Source organism: Vipera berus (genome assembly GCF_964194415.1).
Source record: "Vipera berus genome assembly, chromosome: 5".
In the NCBI taxonomy this organism is placed as follows: Eukaryota; Metazoa; Chordata; class Lepidosauria; order Squamata; family Viperidae; genus Vipera; species Vipera berus.
This window is the reverse complement of record NC_138207.1, coordinates 60,329,958-60,351,100: the sequence shown is the minus strand read 5'-3', so window position 1 is coordinate 60,351,100 and position 21,143 is coordinate 60,329,958. Positions and strand designations below refer to the sequence as shown.

The window sequence follows — 21,143 nt, the reverse complement described above, 5'->3', positions numbered from 1 at the left end:
TTTAAGATTACATTTTTGGATCACAGAGTCTCTGATTTAGCTCTTATGCTCTAATTTCGTTTTAAATTTGCTCTTTTTTTCTAACTACCAATTTTTCCTCCTTACCAGTATCTCCTGCTTTCCCTACTTGGCCAAACCCATAAATCCAGAGTTCGTTAAAAATGTGTTAAATGTAGTTTGATATGTATCCAACTACATAAAGACTTAAGAGCTGGTTTGGTGCAGTGGTTAAGACATCAGGCTAGAAAAAGGGAGGCACATGAAGCCCGCTGGGTGATCTTGGGCCAGTCGCTTTTCTTAGCCCTTGGAAGGAGGCAATGACAAATCACCAAGGACAAAACCTAGAGAATCATGCTAGGGCAGGGCTTTTCAACCAGAACACCTGGCTGGTGGTACGTGGTGTCGCCTTCCTCCCCCCCCTCGCCCCCTCCTCCCCCCCACACTTCTCTCCTTCCCAGCTCACTTGCTGCCGGAAAGCATGCTGCTTGGCAGCGGCCTGCAGGAACCCTACAGAGGGCACGCACAGGTGCAGACCGAGGCCCCGCCCTCCCCAGGGACTTGTTGTGCAGCAACCAGATTGACTTCTGATCGGCACTTCTTCGGGGCACACATGGATGGGAAGGTGTGTAGGAGTCCCAGGTACCTGTAAGGCAACTGGCCTGCTCCTCCCCCATTGCCTGCCAGCCCCAGGAGAGCCCCGCGCAAGCACCTCGCCAGGCTCCAAACCCTGCCTTTTGAGCAGGAGCAGCTATCAAGCCCTGGGCTCAACAATCAACCAAGGGGGGGGGATCCGTGCAGCAACCCGGCTACCTGGCCTGACAGCCGCTTGTTGCTCTGCCAATCAGCTGGGAGGCTGAGACTCCAGATTTGAGTTGTGGACCAGAGGAGAACACTGCTGATCAGCTGGGAGGCTGGGACTCTGGATCCCATGCAGCCAGCCAGCTGGAAGTCCTGGCGGGTGGCCCCAACACCACCAAACAACCAGGAGCGTCAGCAACCTTCTCTCGGGGCTGCCAGTCAGCTGGGAGCCCGGGCCTTGACAGCTGCTCCTGCTCAAAAGTACCGGCGCTCCCAGGTGACTGGCAGCCACAAGAGAAGGTTCCTGATGCTCCCGGTGGCAGGGCCGCCCGCTGGGACTTCTAGCTGGCTGGCGGCGTTGGATCCAGACTCCCAGCCTCCCAGCTGATCAGCAGTGTTCTCCTCTGGTCGGCGGCTCAAATTTGGAGTCTCAGCAGGCAGGAACCCGGGATCAGCATTTCTGAGCGTGACTTCTGAGCACGACTCAGTTGATCCTGGGCTCACTTAGCAAGCAGCCTCTTTTATTTTTATTTTTTATTTTTTTTTATTTTAATTCCATTTATATCCCGCCCTTCTCCGAAGACTCAGGACGGCTTACAAGCTTAGCAGTAAGCAAGTGAGCCGGGCAGGAGCCCGGGATCAGCTGAGTCATGCTTAGAAATCCCGCTCAGAAATGCTGATCCCGGGCTGCTGCCCAACTCATTTAGCAAGCAGCCTCTTTTCCGCAAGCAAGTGAGCCTGGCAGAAGCCCAGGCAACACCGGCGCTTGTGGCTTTTCCGCAGCACAGACCCGAGGGCTGCTTTGTTCCCACTCGTCCTCTCACAGGACCTGGGCTGCCTGCACTGGTGGGAAACGCAGTGCTTCTTTTTCTGCAGCGGTGGAGCGCAGGCGTCGCTTGGGAAAGACTCTGCGAGATGCGCCTTTGCAGCAGGTTTCCCCTTCTGTTATATATCGGAGGTTTGAAAGGCAAGCTGCTCCCAGGACGTAAAAGTAGAATCCAAATGGTGAAAGTGACGCAGCTCTCTGACTCTCTGCTTCAGGCTAAAACAGTCTCAAAGTTAGGCCCAGAGATTACTTGGCCCAAAGGAAGTGTGACTTGGTGCGATGCGGGTTTGTTTCCTTTGGAGGAGGGAGAAAAGCGTCACTCTTCGGGCGGGTGCAAATGTAACTTAAGAACGGTAGCAATGCGGCCAGAAATGGGTATCTCTTGACAGTGCTGGGGAGAGCTATGGGAAGAACGATGTAGACAGAGAGGATTGGGGAACTGGCTCAAACGCTGGGCTCCGGTAGGGGAAAAATGACTGGGAGAAGTAATGTACCTGCCTGAAAACAGGAGGTAAACCGGTGACATCCCCACCCGGCCTGTGTGTGCGCGCAGAGGCTGAGGCGCATGTGCTCTCCTCTGGCTTTGTGCATGCACAGGCAGGGCGGTGATGTCAGTGGTTTTACTTTGCCTGGCCACTCTGTGTGGATGAGAATTTATTTATTTATTTATTTATTTATTTATTTATTTATTTATTTATTTATTTATTTATTTATTTATTTATTTATTAAATTTTTATACCGCCCTTCTCCCGAAGGACTCAGGGCGGTGTACAGGGCAATAAATATAAATATTAAAAACGAGGTACAAAAGTTAAAAAACAATTAAATATTATGCCCGATATATGCAGTAATTAAAAACCATGTTAAAACCCCAACCCCTAACCCATCAAACCAGGCCGGATTGCTCAAATAAATAAGTTTTTAGATCCCGCCGGAAGAAGCGAAGGTCGGGGGCCATCCGGAGCTCGACCGGCAAGCGGTTCCACAGGTCTGGTGCGCCCACAGAGAACGCCCTCCCCCTGGGGGCCACCAGTCGACATTCTTTGATCGGAGGCACCCTGAGGAGGCCCTCTCTGTGGGAGCGCACTGGACGGAGGGAAGTTGACGCCGGCAGCAGGTGTTGCCATAGGTAATCCGGACCCATGCCATGTAGGGCTTTGTAAGTCATTACCAACACCTTGAATCTCACCCGGAGGACAACCGGCAGTCAATGCAGCTCGCAGAGCAAAGGTGTAACATGGGAGTATTGGGAGACTCCCAATACAACTCGCGCGGCTGCATTCTGCACCAGTTGGAGCCTCCGAGTGGTCTTCAAGGGCAGCCCCATGTAGAGAGCATTACAGTAGTCCAGACAAGAGGTCACGAGCGCATGAGTGACTGTACGCAAGGCATCCCGGTCCAGATAGGGCCGCAACTGGTGCACCAGGCGAACCTGGGCAAAGGCCCCCCTAGTCACAGCTCCAATATGCTCTTCTAAAGAGAGCTGTGAGTCTAGGAGGACCCCCAAGTTGCGCGCCCTATCTACGGGGGGTAATAACTCACCCCCATGGCAAGAGATGGAGTAATCTGAATTTCCCGGGATGCCGGCACGAACAGCCACTCAGTCTTGTCAGGGTTGAGCCGAAGCCTGTTCCTCCCCATCCAGACCCGGACCGCCTCCAGGCAACGGGACATCACGTCGAGGGCATCACTGGGGTGGTTTGGGGTCGAAATAAAAAGCTGGGTATCATCAGCATACTGATGATACCCAACTCCAAAACCACGAATGATCTCACCCAGCGGCTTCATATAGATGTTGAACAGGAGGGGCGAGAGGACCAATCCTTGAGGAACTCCACAAATGAGAGGCCTCAAGGTCGACCTCTGCCCCCCTGCCAACACCGACTGCGAACGTCCCAGAAGGTAGGAGGAGAACCACTGAAAAACTGTGCCTCCCACTCCCAACCCCCTGAGACGTCGCAGCAAGATACCATGGTCGATGGTATCAAAAGCCGCTGAGAGGTCTAAAAGGACTAGGACAGAGGAACAACCCCTGTCCCGAGCCCACCAGAGATCATTCACCAGCGCGACCAATGCTGTCTCCGTGCTGTACCCGGGCCTGAAGCCCGATTGGTACGGGTCTAGATAATTAGCTTCATCCAAGCAAGGAAGCGAAGGTTGGAGACCGGACGAAAGTTGTTTAATATTGCTGGGTCCAAGGCAGGCCTCTTGAGGAGGGGTCTCACCACCGCCTCCTTCAAGGCGGCGGGAAAACTACCCTCACTCAAAGAAGCAGTTATCACTGCCTGGAGCCAGCCTCGTGTCCCATCCCGGGCCGCATAAATCATCCAGGAGGGGCACGGGTCCAACAAACACGTGGTGGAGCTCAGCTTCCCCATGATCCTGTCCACGTCTTCAGGAGCCACAGGGTCAAACTCTTCCCAGATAACATCGACAAGACTGCCCGTGTCCTCATCGCCAGACTCTGCCCAGTCGGAGTCCAATCCGGTCCGGATCCAAGCGATTTTGTCCGACAGATATCGGCTAAACTCCTCGGCACGACCCTGCAAGTGCTCCTCCCTCACCTCCTGATTAAGGAGGGAGCGAGTTACTCTAAACAGGGCGGCCGGGCGATTATCTGCGGACGCGATGAGGGTGGCAAAGTGGTTAGTCCTTGCCACCCTCATCGCCGCGAGATAAGTGAACGACCTTAGTCGCAACCGGTCGGATTCGGATCGGCTGGACCTCCAACAGCTCTCTAGGCGCTGCTACTGCCAAAACCAGGCTGGGATCTGGGCGGCATAGCACAGGACAATGGGAGGGAGGGGAGGGAGGGAGGGAGGGAAGGAAGGAAGGAAGGAAGGAAGGAAAAGAAGGAAAGGAAAGGAAAGGAAAGGAAAGGAAAGAAAAGGAAAGGAAAGGAAGGGACAATGGGAGAGAGGGAAGGCACCCATCCCAGTTCCACTCCCCTCCACCAGAGACCCACGGATCCCCCCCACAGGCACCCCACAATCTGAGTGATGACCTGGCTATTGATCACATGACCCTGGGACACTGAATGTTATAAGTATGAAACAGTTGCCAACAGTCATAAGTGTGAAAAATGGTCATAATTCACTTTTCAGTGCCATTGTAACTTTGAACAGTCACTAAGCGAATTGTTGTAAGTTGAGGACTACTTGTACTTATCATTTTTTTCCTTTTTTTTTTGGTCACGTATTTGACACCTTGCTGGGTGACTGCCTTACTAATGTGTCATATGTATGCAGCTACAATTTCCATTCCAGAGTTTCCTCCTGCCTTATTCCACACACAAGTGAAACAAAAATTCCTTGTCAAGCTTTGCGGGGCTTTGTTGTTGTTACAACAACAACAACGACACATATCTGTGCAATTTGGGTTACACTGCAACTGAAGCAGAAACTAGCGGAGCTGTAAACTCAGCCAATGTTGTGAAATCACTGAAGTCTGGAACTGCTTTTGAATTGGCGCAGATCCTCCTGCATAGAAATGCCCTTACTTTTTCTGCAGAAGGAAAGAGCCTCATAGCCTTGCTCAGATTTCTTTTGCTTTCTCAGCCTGCCATGTGAAGAGAGGTGAGTAGCCTCTCATGTCTGGTTGCACTGATGACTTAAGCAAAGAGATGATCACAGCACAATTGCCTGCTGCAGAGTTCTAGCCAACATGGCAGCGACTTTGTACAGAGCTGATAATCAATTGTAAGGACATTACTATTATTATTATTATTTGCTTAATATCACCAAAACACCTTGGAGAGTGAAGGGCTGCTCCCTGCTTGAATGCTGAAGTGAGTATGAAAAGGTCTGGTACTCATTTACCCTTTCCAGTGCATTATTACTTTATGACCTTTTCTTGGAAGCTGAGAACATTTAAAAATGTGTACTTTAGGGATTAAGAACTGTGCAAAGCTTGTGTGCAAAGTTAAGCATATGGAGAGAAGTTGTGATTTTTTTCAGGTTATTGTAAAAATGTTGAGATAGCAAAAGGATATCCTAATACTCTGATATTAGAACTTGTTGGCACCATTCTTCAAAAAACCCTAATAAAATGTAATGGGAATTTGAATCCAGCTTCAACTTCTGGTATCTCTTGATGATTAGACGGACTAAGATTTCTGTCTGAAAACTTGGGGAGGTGGGTCAGATAATCCCCAGTAAACAAGAATTAGGTGGACTTACTGTCTAATTTAGGGATGCAGTGGCTCAGTGGGTTAGGACGCTGAGCTTGTCGATCAGAAGGTCGGCAGTTTGGCGGGTCGAATCCCGAGTGCCGCGTAACAGAGTGAGCGCCTGTTACTCGTCCCAGCTTCTGCCAACCTAGCAGTTCGAAAGCACGTAAAAATGCAAGTAGAAAAATAGGGACCACTACGGTGGGAAGGTAACAGTGTTCTGTGCGCCTTTGGTGTCTAGTCATGCTGGCCACATGACCACGGAGACGTCCTCGGACAAGCGCTGGCTCTTCGGTTTTGAAACGGAGATGAGCACCGGCCCCTAGAGTTGGAAACGACTAGCACACATGTGCGGGGGAACCTTTACCTTTACCTTTACTGTCTAATTTAGTGTAAGAAAATTTCTTGGTTGTCCTTGTAGTAAAAACTATTTAATTATAACAAAATGCTATACTACACTCCTTTGTGCACTCTTTTGTACTTAACAGAACAGAATAACAGAGTTGGAAGGGACCTTGGAGATCTTCTAGTCCAACCCCCTGTTCAGGCAGGAGACCCTCTACTGTTTTAGACAGAGGGCTGTCTAATCTTTTCTTTAAAACTTTCAGTGATGAAGCACCTACAACTTCTAAAGGTTAATAGTTCTCACTGTTAGGAAGTTTCTCCTTAATTTCAGGTTGCTTCTCTCCTTGATTAGTTTCCATCCGTTGTTTCTTGCCTTCTGGTGCTTTGTGGTGGCCCCTCAAATACTGGAATACTGCTATCTTGTCACCGTTCTTTTCTCTAGACGAGCCATACCCAATCCTTCAACCGTTTTTCATATGTTTTTGCCTCCAGGCCTTCAATCATCCTAGTTGCTTTTTTTTTTTTGCACTTTTTCCAAAGTCTCAACATCTTTTTTGTAATGTGGTGATCAAAACTGGATGCAGTATTCCAGGTGTGGGTCTTACTAAGGATTTATAAAGCGGTACTAATACATGTGATTTTGATTCTGTGCCTCTGTTTATACAACAAAGGATTGTATTAGGTTTTTTTTGGCTGCCTCCATACACTACTGACTCATCATGTGTAAGTGATCATCCACTAGAACTCCAAGGGCCCTCTCACAGTCACTGTTTTTGAGCCAGATTTTGCCTAAACTGTACTCGTACCTTTGGTTTTTCCTGCCTACATGTAAAACTGCTTTTCTCCAAATTAAATTTCATGTTGTTGGATAGGGCCCATTGTTTAAGTCTGTCAAGATCCTTTTGGATCCTGAACTTGTCTTCTGGAGTGTTGGCTATTCCTTTCAGCTTAGTGTCATCTGCAGATTTGATGAGTTCCCCTTCTATTCCCTCATTTAAGTCATTTAAGAAGATATTAAACAGTACTGGGCTAGAGAAGAAATGTTGATGTATCACTCTGGGAATATAGATAGTCCTTGATTAATGATCCTTTGTTCATAATTATGACTGTGGTGAATTAGGAGACTTACAACTGGTCTTCAAGGTTGTGGTTGTCACAATATCCCTGCAGTCACATGATCATGATTTGGGTGTTTGGCAACCAGCTTGCAATTATGATGGTTGCAGCATCCCATGGTCATGGTATAACTATTTGCAAAGTTCACTGATGGCTTCCCAGAAGCAAAGTCAATGCAGAAGCTGGTAGTAGGCAGAAAATGATGATCACATGACATTATGTCTAATGACCACACAAGATTCACCTAATGTCTGAAATACTGTTGTAAGTTGGCATAGTCATTTGACATCAAGCTGCATGACTGTGCTGACTATCATCAGAGTTGCTACTCCCGATTATCATAATTAACTGAGGACTATCAGTATATGCCAGCTATGTAAACGAAAAATATATTTCCGGTTATGATTTCAGCTAGTGCTAGACACATGGCACAATCTATTTTAACAGACCTGGCATTTTAGCATTATATAACCTGCTGCAGTTGGAAGTTGGTGCAGTGATACTGTGCAAATCCTAGGTTTTCTTTGGGTTGTTGGCTTGCCCGATGTTCGTCTCTGAACATTCCCAATAGCTGCGTCTTCTAAACAAGGAGGCTGTGACATTGCCAGGAGAAACTTGTTTTTTTCTCCCAAGTTCCAGCTTCATCTGGGAGAAATTTGGTCTTGCATTTTACATTCCATAATAGTTCTATTTTATCCTTTTTCAAAAACCTAATCCTTAAGTCACACTATTCATTGTTTTGTTTCACATTTTCCTCACCCAAGGGATGATTTTTCTTCTCCCTCAGAAGTTCTAAAGCTTTGTCTTTGCTTGTGCCATATTAAGGATCACATTGGTTAACTAGAAGATTAGTAGGATAGACACTACAACTATTTTTTTTCAGCAGAGACACATTTTTCTCTGGGGAAGTTGATGGAATTGCATACCATGGCAGTATAACAATTGTTTTGGTATTGGGCTCCTTCCCTGCCACCCGCTTCACAAAGGGCAGACTGGTATTAAGACCATCAGCCAGTGATGACAAGCAAGCACTTTAAAACAAGAACATTCATGTCATCTTCTGCCAGTTTCTGACTGGCTGGTGATTAATTCTATTTCTTAAATCTCTTTAATGCAGTCACTAATAAAGAATGCATTTTGATGTTTATTTGGTAAAATGGTATTCAGAATATATTGTGGAAAAAATTATTCCTAGCTTTACCAGCTTACTACAACTGTATCTGAGTAATAATGATTGGTGATGAATCTTGAATTTTGTTTAATGGATCATTTTTGCATATAGAATTTGTCTTTAAAGGAATCTGAGTTATTAAAAATCTAGCTATGCCTTTTTGGTGGGAATATTCTCATGTTTACTTCATACATTTCTGCTGGGTTTTGGATATAGCTCTGGCTTGGTGACATAGTAGATACGTCTTCTCAAATATGGTACCTTTCTGATATGACCCATTTAGCCTAACTTTTTGCCTTGTTTTTGAAAATTTGAAAAGCAAATTTGCAACATACAAGTTGTCTTCAACTCATGACTACAATTGAGACCTGAATTTTAGTCATTGAGCAAAGTAGTTAGCAAGAAAGATTCCCACATGACTGCTTTGCTCATTGACCACAATCCTGAATCTCCCAGTTGCAATTGTTAACTTGTAAGCTCGTAAACCGACTAAATGAAAGAGCTGCCTCCCGAAGGACAACAGGCAGCTCTTCTCCATGCATAGAAGAGAACTCATGGCAGATTTTTGTAATCCAAGTTTTCTTTCTCCAGTCCACAGCAGGAGTTGCCTTCCACTCCACGCACGGAAGGGAAATGCAGTGCTGTACTGGAGAAAAGGAGCCCAGATCTTCATGACCTAACTTCCTTTCTCCAGCCAAATGCAGGAGTTGTCCTTCTGTCTGTGCTTTTTAAAAGTCAGTCATACCGGTAAATTTGAACAGTTGCTAAACAGCCGGCTGTTAGTCGAAGATTACCTGTATTTTGCATTTGTGGAAAACTATTACTAGACAGATAAAAACAATTAACACAAGAAAACTGCCTATAAAGAGGTCATATAGCACATTTGATTTCTGAAAACCTTAGGTGCTTTAAGCAGTACCAGCATGGTCCTTACTTACCTGCATGACCATATTATAAATTTTGTTTCATGAGAAATATGGAACAGGAACAAAAAAGCTTTCCTACTTGCACAACTAGAACAATAATGGTCCAAGATAGGAACAGGCATGATAGTGCCTAGAGATACAACTACAACACACATTTATTAAGTAAATCTGGCTTCCCCATTGACTTTGCTTGTCAGAAGGTCGCAAAAGGTAACCACATGACCCTAGGGCCCTTGCAAACATCATAAATATGAGTCATTTATGCCCATTGATAACTCCTTGGTACCTGCAGAAAGCTGACTTTTTGATTTTAATTTTAGAAATGGCATGCTGAAAACCAAAAGAACAAAACATCACCTTTTAATCATCAAGTTTATTGTGACAGCATGTTTGGGCCCAGAAAGATCCCACTGGGATGTTAAAAAGCATCCAGACAAGCTACTTTGCCTTCTGATAAATGGATGTTTTGTCATTAGATATGTCCATTTTAAGAAAGAGAAGTCTTGCATTGCAGTTTTTCTGTGTTTGCATCCCCATAAGCTCCTTGGTGAAGAAATCATATCCCAAAAGTCTAGAAGGTGTTCAGTTGCTCAAAGTCCAGATATGATATGCTTAATGTTCACATGATTCTTAAAAGCTATTAACAAAAAGATTGGAACTGCCCCTTGGGCTGCAATCTAATAAGAATTTAACTCCTATTTTCTTGCCATAACAAGAAAAATAAGTTTTAGGGATGTAAACTGATTGTATGGCAAATAACATTTCACCTTTAACATTTTGACTCATGATATGGTTTTCAGAATCTGGGTTGAAATATGATTTAAATTTTATTTCTCTACACTATTTTTATGCAGAATGAAGGCAAAAGCTTCATTAGTTATAGAGTAATTGTGTTGGAAATATTTTAGACTTATATTATGTAAAATCAAAGCCTATCTTACTTATTTTTCGTTTATTTCCTGATACAGCTATTGTAGTATTTTATTTATTTGAATTTATTTTAACATAGTACTGATGTTCATAAATCATTGTTAGATTTTGCTGTGTTGATGATACATAAGAATACAAGCACCTTGAGAATTTTGGATTATTGGCAAATATGGCCTGCTACCAACTAAACCAAAGGTTTTGATCCTATGGCCAATCTTAGGATTAGAAAAAAATGTGCACATACAGATATTGCAGTAGTTGGGAAACATTTAATAATACATAAAATAAAATGTAAAATTGGATTTCTAGACTTTTTAATAATGATTATCCAGCACTGAAAAACTATCATCTTCATTAATTAAACAGAGACCATTCATTCTATCACTGGTTTTTTTTAATATATGCTAGTTCTCATAAACTACACTACATTAATCAATGAATGCTAGATTATATCCATAATGTAATTAGTAGTATGACATTTTTATTAAAGCACTTGCCAGTAAGTAGTTTGTATATTGTATTTTGCTGTGACTGTTTTTCAAAACAAAACCAAATAGCCATTTTCTTTATTAGAAGAGATGATGCTGGCATATTGTGAACAAAGGCAAAAGAGAAAGTGTTAAACATGGGTAAACATCAAGTCTATAATGTCTTAACTGAAAAAAGTGCTGGATGAGACTTGTCATATAGCACACTAGCGGTATACAGTGCAGACTTTTTTGTAGTAAAATCAGGAATGTGTTGCTTATGTGTGAAAACTTTCCAAAACTCTGGGAAACCCAAGGAAGCAAGACACTTAATGTGGGGAAAAGTTAAGACACCATCTTTACACATTGAAAGAATGTGTGAAGTGTATTGCCTGGCATACCACTACCACAGATGTACTACAGATCTTTGCTATCTTTTTGAAATACATGAGAAGATCATGTATGCATAGACTATATACACACATATGACACACACACATGTGTGTAAGTATGTTCACAGAGCTCCTATGTGTGCCTGGAGTCCTTGCTTTGAAAAGGTCACTTCTTATGTTGAGAGATTTTCTGACTCTCTATCTTCTAACATATCCTGAATATTCCATTTACATAACTACCTATTTAATCCAATTGAATTGTATGTAGGAGTTAACCAGACTGAGCCTGAGTGAGGGTCAAGCATGTCATCATGTTGAGTCCCTTCATGCCCACAAGAGGTCTAAGTCCAGCCATCTTGAATTCTGTAGATAAGTTGACTCTTACCTGCTGCCAATTTACTTTGACCATTAATAGTTCAGATTCTTGCTGACAACTTTAGCATACAATGAACCTATATTTATTTGAACTCCTGATTTCCTGAGCTTGACATTGTATGTGGCCAAGAGGTATTGATCAGGAACACATCATTCTATGTTGTCCATGCTTTCATAGGCATGTTGAGAATCATCCAAATCTCTGTGGTAACAGCAAAGAAATTGACCAAACATACCGAGGTCACTTTTTTTTAACAAGCTGTATATAATAACTGTTGATTGGTTTCATGTAGGCCATTACTATTTGTTGTCATGTTATCACATTATCATGTGCTCTTAATGCTTAATGATAGCTAAGTAAACCTATATATGGGAACATTATGCAGAAAGCTTGACACTTCTTGTATTGTAGCATGTGTGCATGAAATCTAGTTTAAGAGTTATTCTTTTGTCAGAATGGAGTTATTTATTGTTATTTGGAAAAGTTTAACAATTTGTAGGCTAAAGATTTGGGTTTACTTTTAGCCATGCACACCCAGTGCTTCATTTATGTAAATATTTCTGTGATTAATACAGTTTAGACTCAAAGAATATAAGTTCAGCTCTAATATTTCAGTTGCACTGGTGTATGTAATTAAAACTGAAGATTGTGTCAAACTTAATACAAAGGCTGGGGAGGGTATCTTTAATATATGGGAATAATTTTTCCAGCTCTTTCTTTATTTTTCTTCTTTATTTAAGGGCAAGAAATAAGGTCACTAAAAAAAAATCAAACCGTGATGTAGGTAAATGTAACACGAGGCCAGCTCACTTTCTAAGAACACTTTAAATAATATTCTCCAGTGTTTCATTTTTGTACTGTAGACAATTGTAATATTTTTGGGAAGGTGGAATGCCGTTAAAGACGGGTCCAGCCTTGTTGTTTTTCTAACCAAAGAAGGATCAGTTATGAAACTGAAGCTTATTTATAAAAGATGGGAAATTTTATACATTATTTTCCACCACTGTAAAAATAGTAATGTATACCTTGAACTGCAATTTCCATTTTGTTTTTATAACATCTAATTCTACAGCTGATGAAGCAGAACATCAGAAAGGTAAAACATGAATCATATTTGCAAAATTTGGAAGAATGCTGGTATTTGTTCAAAGCCAACAGTGGAAGTAGATCTAGGAGCTCTTCTTATGTATCATTTCGTATAGGAATTGTGTGATTGGATTCCTGTTTTGGATCTAGAGGTAGTTCTCATCTATCAACTGCCGATTTAGTGTCCATTCAGTCATTGCAATAATGAAAAAATTATGATCAATCCTTACATTTATGATCTTTGCAGGTCTGACTAATCGCAGTCAGAATTAGTAGTGATTGCTATGCTTATCGATCAAATGCCAGTTCCAATGATGGTTGCTAAATGATTAATTGTTTCCTGGTTGGTCTCTGGTTCGATCTCTCATCCTTAAATGGTTTTGATTTTGTCTATTTCTCCCCTCCCCCCCATTGTATTATATGGATATTATTGAACCTGCTTTGTGATTAGGACATCATCCTAATAGGCAGGATATACATGTTTAAAATATACTAAGAAAGACAGAAACGTTGCCAATAAATATGGGATGTTTTACGCAGCATCTTTTAATGCTCCTTGTCCTTTCCCTAAACAAATTCAATCTGCTGAACTTGTATCTGCTGAAAACCAACAGATACAAAATGCATTAATACATTACATAAGGAACAGTAGGATTAGCCCATTCTTGCCTTCCATTCCCGCCTCCTGTCTTCTTTCCAGTTGTATCTGAGATTTCACACTCATTGCTTATGAGGCTTTAAGATTTGCCTTTGAATCCTTGACGGCAAGAACCGAGCTTAATTTATAATGGAGATTCTTAAAGTAGTCAGTGCCCGGCATGAAATTATGCTTCCATGGAGTTAAGACCTAAGCACAACTCCACATATAGCTGTGAAATCATTTAAAAACAAGCCTTTGAAGGGGCGCAAGTCAGAGAAGACAGCTGCTTTGTACTGCAGTGCCAGTGTATATCAGCAAATACATTCCCGGGAGGCATTTGTGATGGGCCGGCTATAAGAAAGATTTCATTGTTTGGCAGTGCTGTTGCTTGCTCGGGATCCAACTTTTGAGCCCCCCCCTTTTTTTTTCAAAGATTGTATAACATTTGGCATTTGGGCACTATTTAATTTTTTATGTTAAATAGGTGTACCATTAATAAATTATTTTTTCATTTTTACACACACTGCCTATTCCATGAATCAGATTTTTAGAAAAAACATGAAAAGATTCTTCTATTGTGAGTAAGGAGTAAGGCCATTACAATTTCATCTTTATCTTACGAGGTGTACCTCTCAGTCCAAATTTTTAAGGATAATTCCATAAAAAAAAATCCCTGGTAGATTTACATATATATTATCTGCTGAGTATTTATTTATTTATTTATTATTTATTAATTCGGTTTATATACCGCCCTACTCCCAAAGGACTCAGGGTGGTTTACAAGGCAAAATTTAAAAACAATACAATATAAAATTAAAATTAAATTAAATTAAGTCTAGCCCCAAAAAATTAAAATCACAATTTAAAAACATTAAAACCCCTCAGTCCAGACCAGATAGCTCAAAGAGCCAGGTTTTTAGGTCCCGGCGAAATGAACGAAGGTCAGGGGCAGTCCGGAGTCCATTGGCAGTTGATTCCATAGGGCAGGCGTGCCCACAGAGAACGCCCTCCCCCTGGGGATCACCCGTCGGCAATCCTTGACCGGCGGTACCCTGAGGAGGCCCTCCCTGTGGGAGTGCACAGGACGATGGGAAATTGATGCTGGCAGCAGGTGCTCCCTCAGATAATCCGGGCCCATGCCATTTAGGGCTTTATAGGTCATCACCAGCACCTTGAATCTCACCCGGAGGGCAACTGGAAGCCAATTTAGAGAATTAAATCATTTTTCTTCCCAATGAACAAGAGGATCCTCACTTGAAAAGACTTATTTACTGTGAGAATATCCTTTTCATCCCAAATAAAAGTTTTGGTACAGGTAGTCCTCAACGTACGACCACAATTGAACCCCAAATTTTAGAAAGAAAGAAAGAAAGAAAGAAAGAAAGAAAGAAAGAAAGAAAGAAAGAAAGAAAGAAAGAAAGAAGAAAGAAAGAAAAAAAGAAAGAGAAATTTAGATTCAAAAAATTGAGTTGGGTTTTCTCCCAAAAAAGGTTCTTGGAATAACACCAATATACATCATGTTATGACACTAGAAGATGGGTGTGAATAATCTATTCCTTTTACCCTGGGTACCAAGTATTTTTAGCTCCAAACCACAGGATGATGTCATGTGTTTTGAGATTTGCAAAACCATATGTTGGCCTGATAATACCACAAGGAAGTAATAATAAGAATATTTGTTTTTTTGGAAATAATAGCATTCAGCTATGCCTTAGAAGACTGTATTGTACAATAAGTTAGGGCATGTAATGACTTTTGCTGCAGCTGTCTTCCGAAAGCAGTCTAACTGGAGAATACCCAAGATTCTTAGAAAATATATTTCTAAGCTGACATCTTTTAGATCTTGAAACATGATTTTTTACCTTTGAGCATTTTGATCCTTGTTAAATTGTGTGTGTGTGTGTGTGTATCAAATATTTTGATGCATTTTGCAGCTGTTCTGCAAAGTTAAACTCAACTTTGGATGAAAAAGTCAATTTTATGCTTATAATATTGACATTTTTAATAGTGATAGAACATTTTTTTCTTCTCTATTTTCAATAATCTAAATTACCTAAATATAGTTTTATTAAATAAATAAAATAATAGAATGTTAATAATCTCCAATTAATATTGTACAAACTTCATTGTATTGAAATGTATCAAGGTTTATAATTACATAATAAAAAGAAAAGGAAAAAAGAAAATGTATCCATAACCTGATGTGTTTTAGATCCAGTGCTTTTTTTGTAAAAGAAAAAGGTGCCGGAACTCACACATGTCATAGAACCCGCCTTGCCTACCCTACAAGGTTCCATCCCAAAAAGGTGCCGGAACTCCGTTCTGAGCGTTCTATGAGAAAAAAAGCCCTGTTTAGATCTGAAAGTGAAACTGAAACATGCAGAATTCTGCGATGCAGAATTATCTCAGATTGAATAAAACTATCATGGACTATATAGATAATTTTGTTTTACTGTGATAGATTTGAAAGATTTACTTGTCTACTCTGTACTCAGCAGGAATCTTGATTACCATTAAGTGATTATAATCATATTTACCTTAAAACTATAACATATTAACATTAATCTTCCTTCCTTCCTTCCTTCCTTCCTTCCTTCCTTCCTTCCTTCCTTCCTTCCTTCCTTCCTTCCTTCCTTCCTTCCTTCCTTCCTTCCATACATCCCTCGTTTTGTAAATAACATTGAATGTTGCATCAATGCATTTATCTCAATATCTTCCCTGGTTTCAAATGTAGAACATTAGATTGGTTAAATACTACTTAAACAATGCATATTAAAAATATGCCATTTTTATTTAATGTAGTAAATACATTACCACTGGTAAATCAAATCTCAGCCACTAAAAAGTTGTATTTGATGAATTTTGCTATAAATGTTTGCTCTATAGTTCCTTGTGAAACGTCTTTCTTTGCTCCTTTAAATATAGTGTTTCAATAGTAGTCAGCTATAATTTTTCAATACCTTCTTGAAGGTATAGCTTTTGCTCTGTTTGGTTGCAATATTAAGTCAGCCAAAAGTGATGTTGACTTATACTTATTTTGGTAACATTAATTCTGCATCTTTGTATGCTTACTTGTCTCTTTTGTATTTTCCCCCACCCTCTTCTTGATAGAGCGATCACCACATAGGCCTATCCTGCAAGCTGGTCTACCAGCAAATACCTCTGCAGTAGTTGGGAGTGATGCAGAGTTTGTCTGCAAAGTCTACAGTGATGCCCAGCCTCATATCCAGTGGATAAAACATGTAGAAAAGAATGGAAGTAAATATGGACCAGATGGACTACCACATTTGGAAGTGTTAAAGGTAAGATGATGATGATGAGGAGGAGGAGGAGGAGGATTGTTGTTGTTGTTGTTGTTGTTGTTGTTGTTGTTCATTTTTGAGACAATAAGGAATTATTTTACAAATGTTATTGTGAAATGGAACCAAGGGATCAAATTCATTTTAAAGTCATAGAACTTTTTCATGTTGCCTGTGGAAAAATGACCTGCCACTCATGGGAGTTACTGTTTGACATCATCTGGTGACTTACAGTACTGTCCATTCTTGACAGAAACAAAAGCAAACATTTGTTTGGCAATTTATCCTTTACATAATGCTGTTTTTCTACCTCAACAACTTTAAGATCTATGGACAGGCATCCTGGCTAGGGAATTCTGGGAGTTAAAGACCACACATCTTAAAGTTGCCAAGGTTGAGAAACACTGCTCTAGAAATTCTTTTATTTACTGGCAAAAATGTTTATTTTTCAGATCTCATTATTTATTAAGAGAATTGCCATATCCTTTTCTTAGCATTATTTATGGTGTTTTTTTTGCAAAGAATATATAAAATAAATAAAGAAAACTATACTCTGCCTTTAATATTCAAGCCTAAGGAATAATATGTGACCTTCTGAAATGGCCATATTTGCTGCCAAAGAATGTTGGCCGTGCTGGTTTTACCAAATGTCAGAGATGCTGAGGTGTCAATTTTTCACTACTCTCTTGTGAAATTTCTACTGGGCAGTGAACTTTCAAGTTGGCAGCCACTGATTTCCTTACAAAATATTGTTCTGCTATGAAATAAATAAAGCCCGGAATCTAAGGAGTTGGTACCACTCAACCGTCTACTCAGGAGTGTTTCCATTCCATTAAAAAAAACAAATAAAATAAGTACAATATTTATCTACTCGTATGCTAATTGAAGACATCTTCAGTATTTTGGTGGCGGGACCATGGTGGTGTCTACATTTGGGGTAGCAGTTACATTGTTCTCCTGTGTTATTGGTCTGTTCTAGCATTCGGGGATAAATAGTTCCAATGCTGAAGTGCTGAAACTGTACAATGTGACAGAGGAGGATGCTGGAGAATATATTTGTAAGGTCTCCAATTATATAGGGGAGGCCAACCAGTCTGCCTGGCTTCTGGTTCAGCCAGATAAAGGTAAAAAATGTCTGTTAAAGAAAGCTGGATGTAGAAGCTGGAAAAAAAATGGTGCTTTGGGATTCTGCAGGCAGCTTCTAGGATAACTCTGTGACCTTGGTGCATTTATAATCCTGTCTTGAAGGTGCAACTGGTTTTACTCCAGTAGCCATGGAAAAATTCCCACAAACAGTGTACGTGTCTTTTTAATTATCTGCTTCTGAACCCTTCTGTATTTTACTTTGAAGCATTCAAATGTATTTGTCCATGTATATTTTTCTCAGCATACTCTGAAGGACTCTTAACCTCTCACGCTGTCTTTCCCTTAGTTTCATTCTTTAACTGTGTGTCTAGCACACCCCTATATTTACATAGACCATACATCCTCTATTTTAAAGGGCATAACTTTATTTCAGGAAGCTGTCCTTCAGATTTCTTTAAAATTAATTATTTATATTCTTGGTTTTGCTCTTGAATTTTTCTTGGTAAAGCAACATTATAAACATAAAATCTTTTTTATCCTCATAAATCTCTTTCATATTTTCCATTGTTCATATTTGTCCTTTATCTTTTCCAAGAAAATATGGTGACTGTACCTATACTGTTTGTCACACTTAGTATTTGGGATAAACTTAAGGACTAAAGAGTAACCATGTGGGTAGAATGTACTAGACTTTTTCTCCATGGTATCAGACCAAATCTGAATTCCTGTAGATAATTTCAGCCTAAACCAGTGGTGGGATTCAGCCAGTTCGTACCACTTCGGCAGATCCGGTAGCTAATTTTTTGTTGCCCAGACCCAGAATGGACTTCCAGAAGCGGCATCTACACAGAGAACTGGTTGTTCACATATTTGAATCCCACCACTGGCATAAACTATTCTCCTGGAAATATAGTGCTGACTATATTCTTTATTATCACATTATTTCAATACTTGAGCTGTACAAAATATACAGTATATTATTATGTGGCTCTTGTTAATAAATTGACAGATTTGGTAGCTATGTAACAGCATCCTGTTCTGATGGTCAATGGACATGAATCTTTTAATTTAATTTATTGTTTATGCCATATGTACAATAGAATAGTAAAGCTACCAGGTTGACTATTTTAGAACATTGTTTAATTTGAGATTCTTTATTTTGCCCTTTAATCAATCCTATTGTTTACCTTGAAATATTGAACAATAGAGTAGCTTTAGTATGAAATACGGCAGTGTATCTCATTGTACTTGGTATCCATATCAGTAAGATAATTTTAGCAAGTACTGATTTGTACATGTTTACTATATAGTGAATGTAGTGTAGGCACACTAAACAATCTTAAATTGGCTTCTCATGATTGTTTGAGACATCATTTCTCTGTTCTGTTACATACTTGCATAACATTTAATGATTTTGCCTGAGAGTTTTTTTAAAAAAAATAACTGTTTGGTCTATATTAAACATATAATGAACATACCTACTTTTCGTAGTATTAGCTCTTAGTTTTCAACTCTTCTGTCTATGTCTCTGATATTCCTTTTAATTTGAAGGAGAATCTATTTTTATAGATTTTTCTTTTGTGCATTTTATCTTTCTGTGTCATTTTTAAAAACTCAAACGGTTTGTGGTCGAATTTTTCCATGTTCTTTGATTGCATGCATACTTAGGTGGTGAGTGTAGGTTTGGTGAAGGGTTTCCATGATTTATTCCTCTTTAAGGTGCGCTGGGATCTGTTGGTAATTGCCTTTTGGTTGAGGATTTGTGGATGGGATCTCCCCACGGTGGTGAAACTTTGCTTCTTTGGAAGTACCAAGCACCCGTGGTCCCATTTCCCATCCACAACAATTTCCTAAAATGTCTAGCTTTTCTCTTGCCTCCATTTTTTCCTAGGCTGCCGGTGTTAACACCACGGACAAAGAAATTGAGGTTCTCTATATACGGAATGTAACTTTTGAGGATGCTGGGGAATATACATGCTTGGCGGGTAATTCTATTGGGATATCCTTTCACTCTGCATGGTTGACCGTCCTGCCAGGTATATACTGCTATCTTCCCATGGTTTTCTTCCTTTCTCTGCTTCATTGTTGATTGCTACCGAATAACACAGCTTCTGTCTCAACAAGGGCTTTTCAATTCCTTTCCAAAAAAAAAAAATATCAATGACTTGTCAAAAATTGTGAACTGGGGTGGTTCTGGAATTCATTTGAGTAATTCTTATTATTTTACCCCATTAAAAAATGGAAGAATATTTTAAAGACAATCATAAACCTTTCCAGTTTGTTTCTCTGGAAAGTTTAGATTTTAAAAGCAAGTTACAGGGGAAATTTGAAGGAGCACTTTTGAAAAGCTGTTAAATTGGGCTATGTATCTATGAGAATTTGCTGTAAGGGAGAGGGAATACAGAAGCAGTGTTTCTATAACTTTACAATCGATTTGGTGTACTCTTTAAATGCTGCATGCTCCAAGCAAATGGTCTATTAGTTTGCTTGTTTTCAAAATGTGTCTTGTCTTGCTTGCAATGATGTTGCTTCTATTTTGAGCAGAAGGGCACAGTAATATGTTTTTTAGCTGAAAATGTCAATTAGAAAATAATGGACATCTAGACTAATAAAAACTGCTTGCTTTATAACCCTTTATCATATTTTCTTATGTTATTATTAGAGAACCGTACTTTAAGTTGTTGCTGCTCTGTGTTTGTGTTTGTGTGTGTTTCTGTTTAAAGTTTTATAGAAAGATTCCTGCCTGCATGCATTGCTAAAGCATATAGTTTACACTTGTGCTGTACATTGCTGTAATTTTTTTCAAGGTTTCCAGGTTCTTTCTTTTCTCTTAATGTAAGAAAAGCCCATATTGCTATATTTTTAACTTATTACCTTTTGAAGCTCCAAGCTGCATCCATCACTAAACAGGTGGTTATGATTTAAAGTGGCTGTTGCTTCTGCTTGCCAGATTACTTCCCTATTTGCAACTGCTCAAGCACTACGTAATCAATTTATGTGAAGGAGTATTAACATAAGATGATATGGAAGACTAGCTTCTAATATGCATTGCTTTTATACTGACCAGTTATACTTGCAGAATTACTACTGTTTTAATAACGAAATAAAACAATTAGGTACATATAACGTAATGTTTTTTCACAGTTGCAAATAAAAAGTGAAAAAAATCCAAAAGTTTATAAACCAAAAAGTTACCACAGGCTAACATACTATTTGCCAGGAACTTATTTATTTTAATCTTCCATAATTTATTTTAATCAGCTGGATATCAGCACATCATTATACTACCCAAAATAACTGGATATAAAATTGGTCATCTCCAGGATATGTAACCAGTGATAGCTGGGAGTATTCAAAGTTGCTATTCCTGTTTGAAAAAGGTTGATCTGCAAAATAAGTAGGTAGATGATCACTATAAACTAGAATTGTAATTGTTTGGTGCCATTTATTGACTAGATCTGATATGAGCACAATCTCCCATTGGCAAGCTTACTTATAAACTTGCCTACTTAGAAAT

General features: G+C 40.2%; 1 protein-coding gene across 4 annotated transcripts in view; it reads left to right on the top strand.

Annotated features, from left to right (window-relative positions):
* Window positions 1–21,143, top strand: part of FGFR2 (fibroblast growth factor receptor 2) — a 127,332-nt gene that overhangs the window by 72,322 nt on the left and 33,867 nt on the right. For all 4 annotated transcript variants that reach the window (XM_081328966.1, XM_081328964.1, XM_081328965.1 and 1 more), the window contains 2 exons: window positions 16,353–16,543; window positions 17,520–17,664. In XM_081328966.1, coding sequence (XP_081185092.1) covers window positions 16,353–16,543; window positions 17,520–17,664 — 336 coding nt within the window. The remainder of the gene's footprint in view (window positions 1–16,352; window positions 16,544–17,519; window positions 17,665–21,143) is intronic.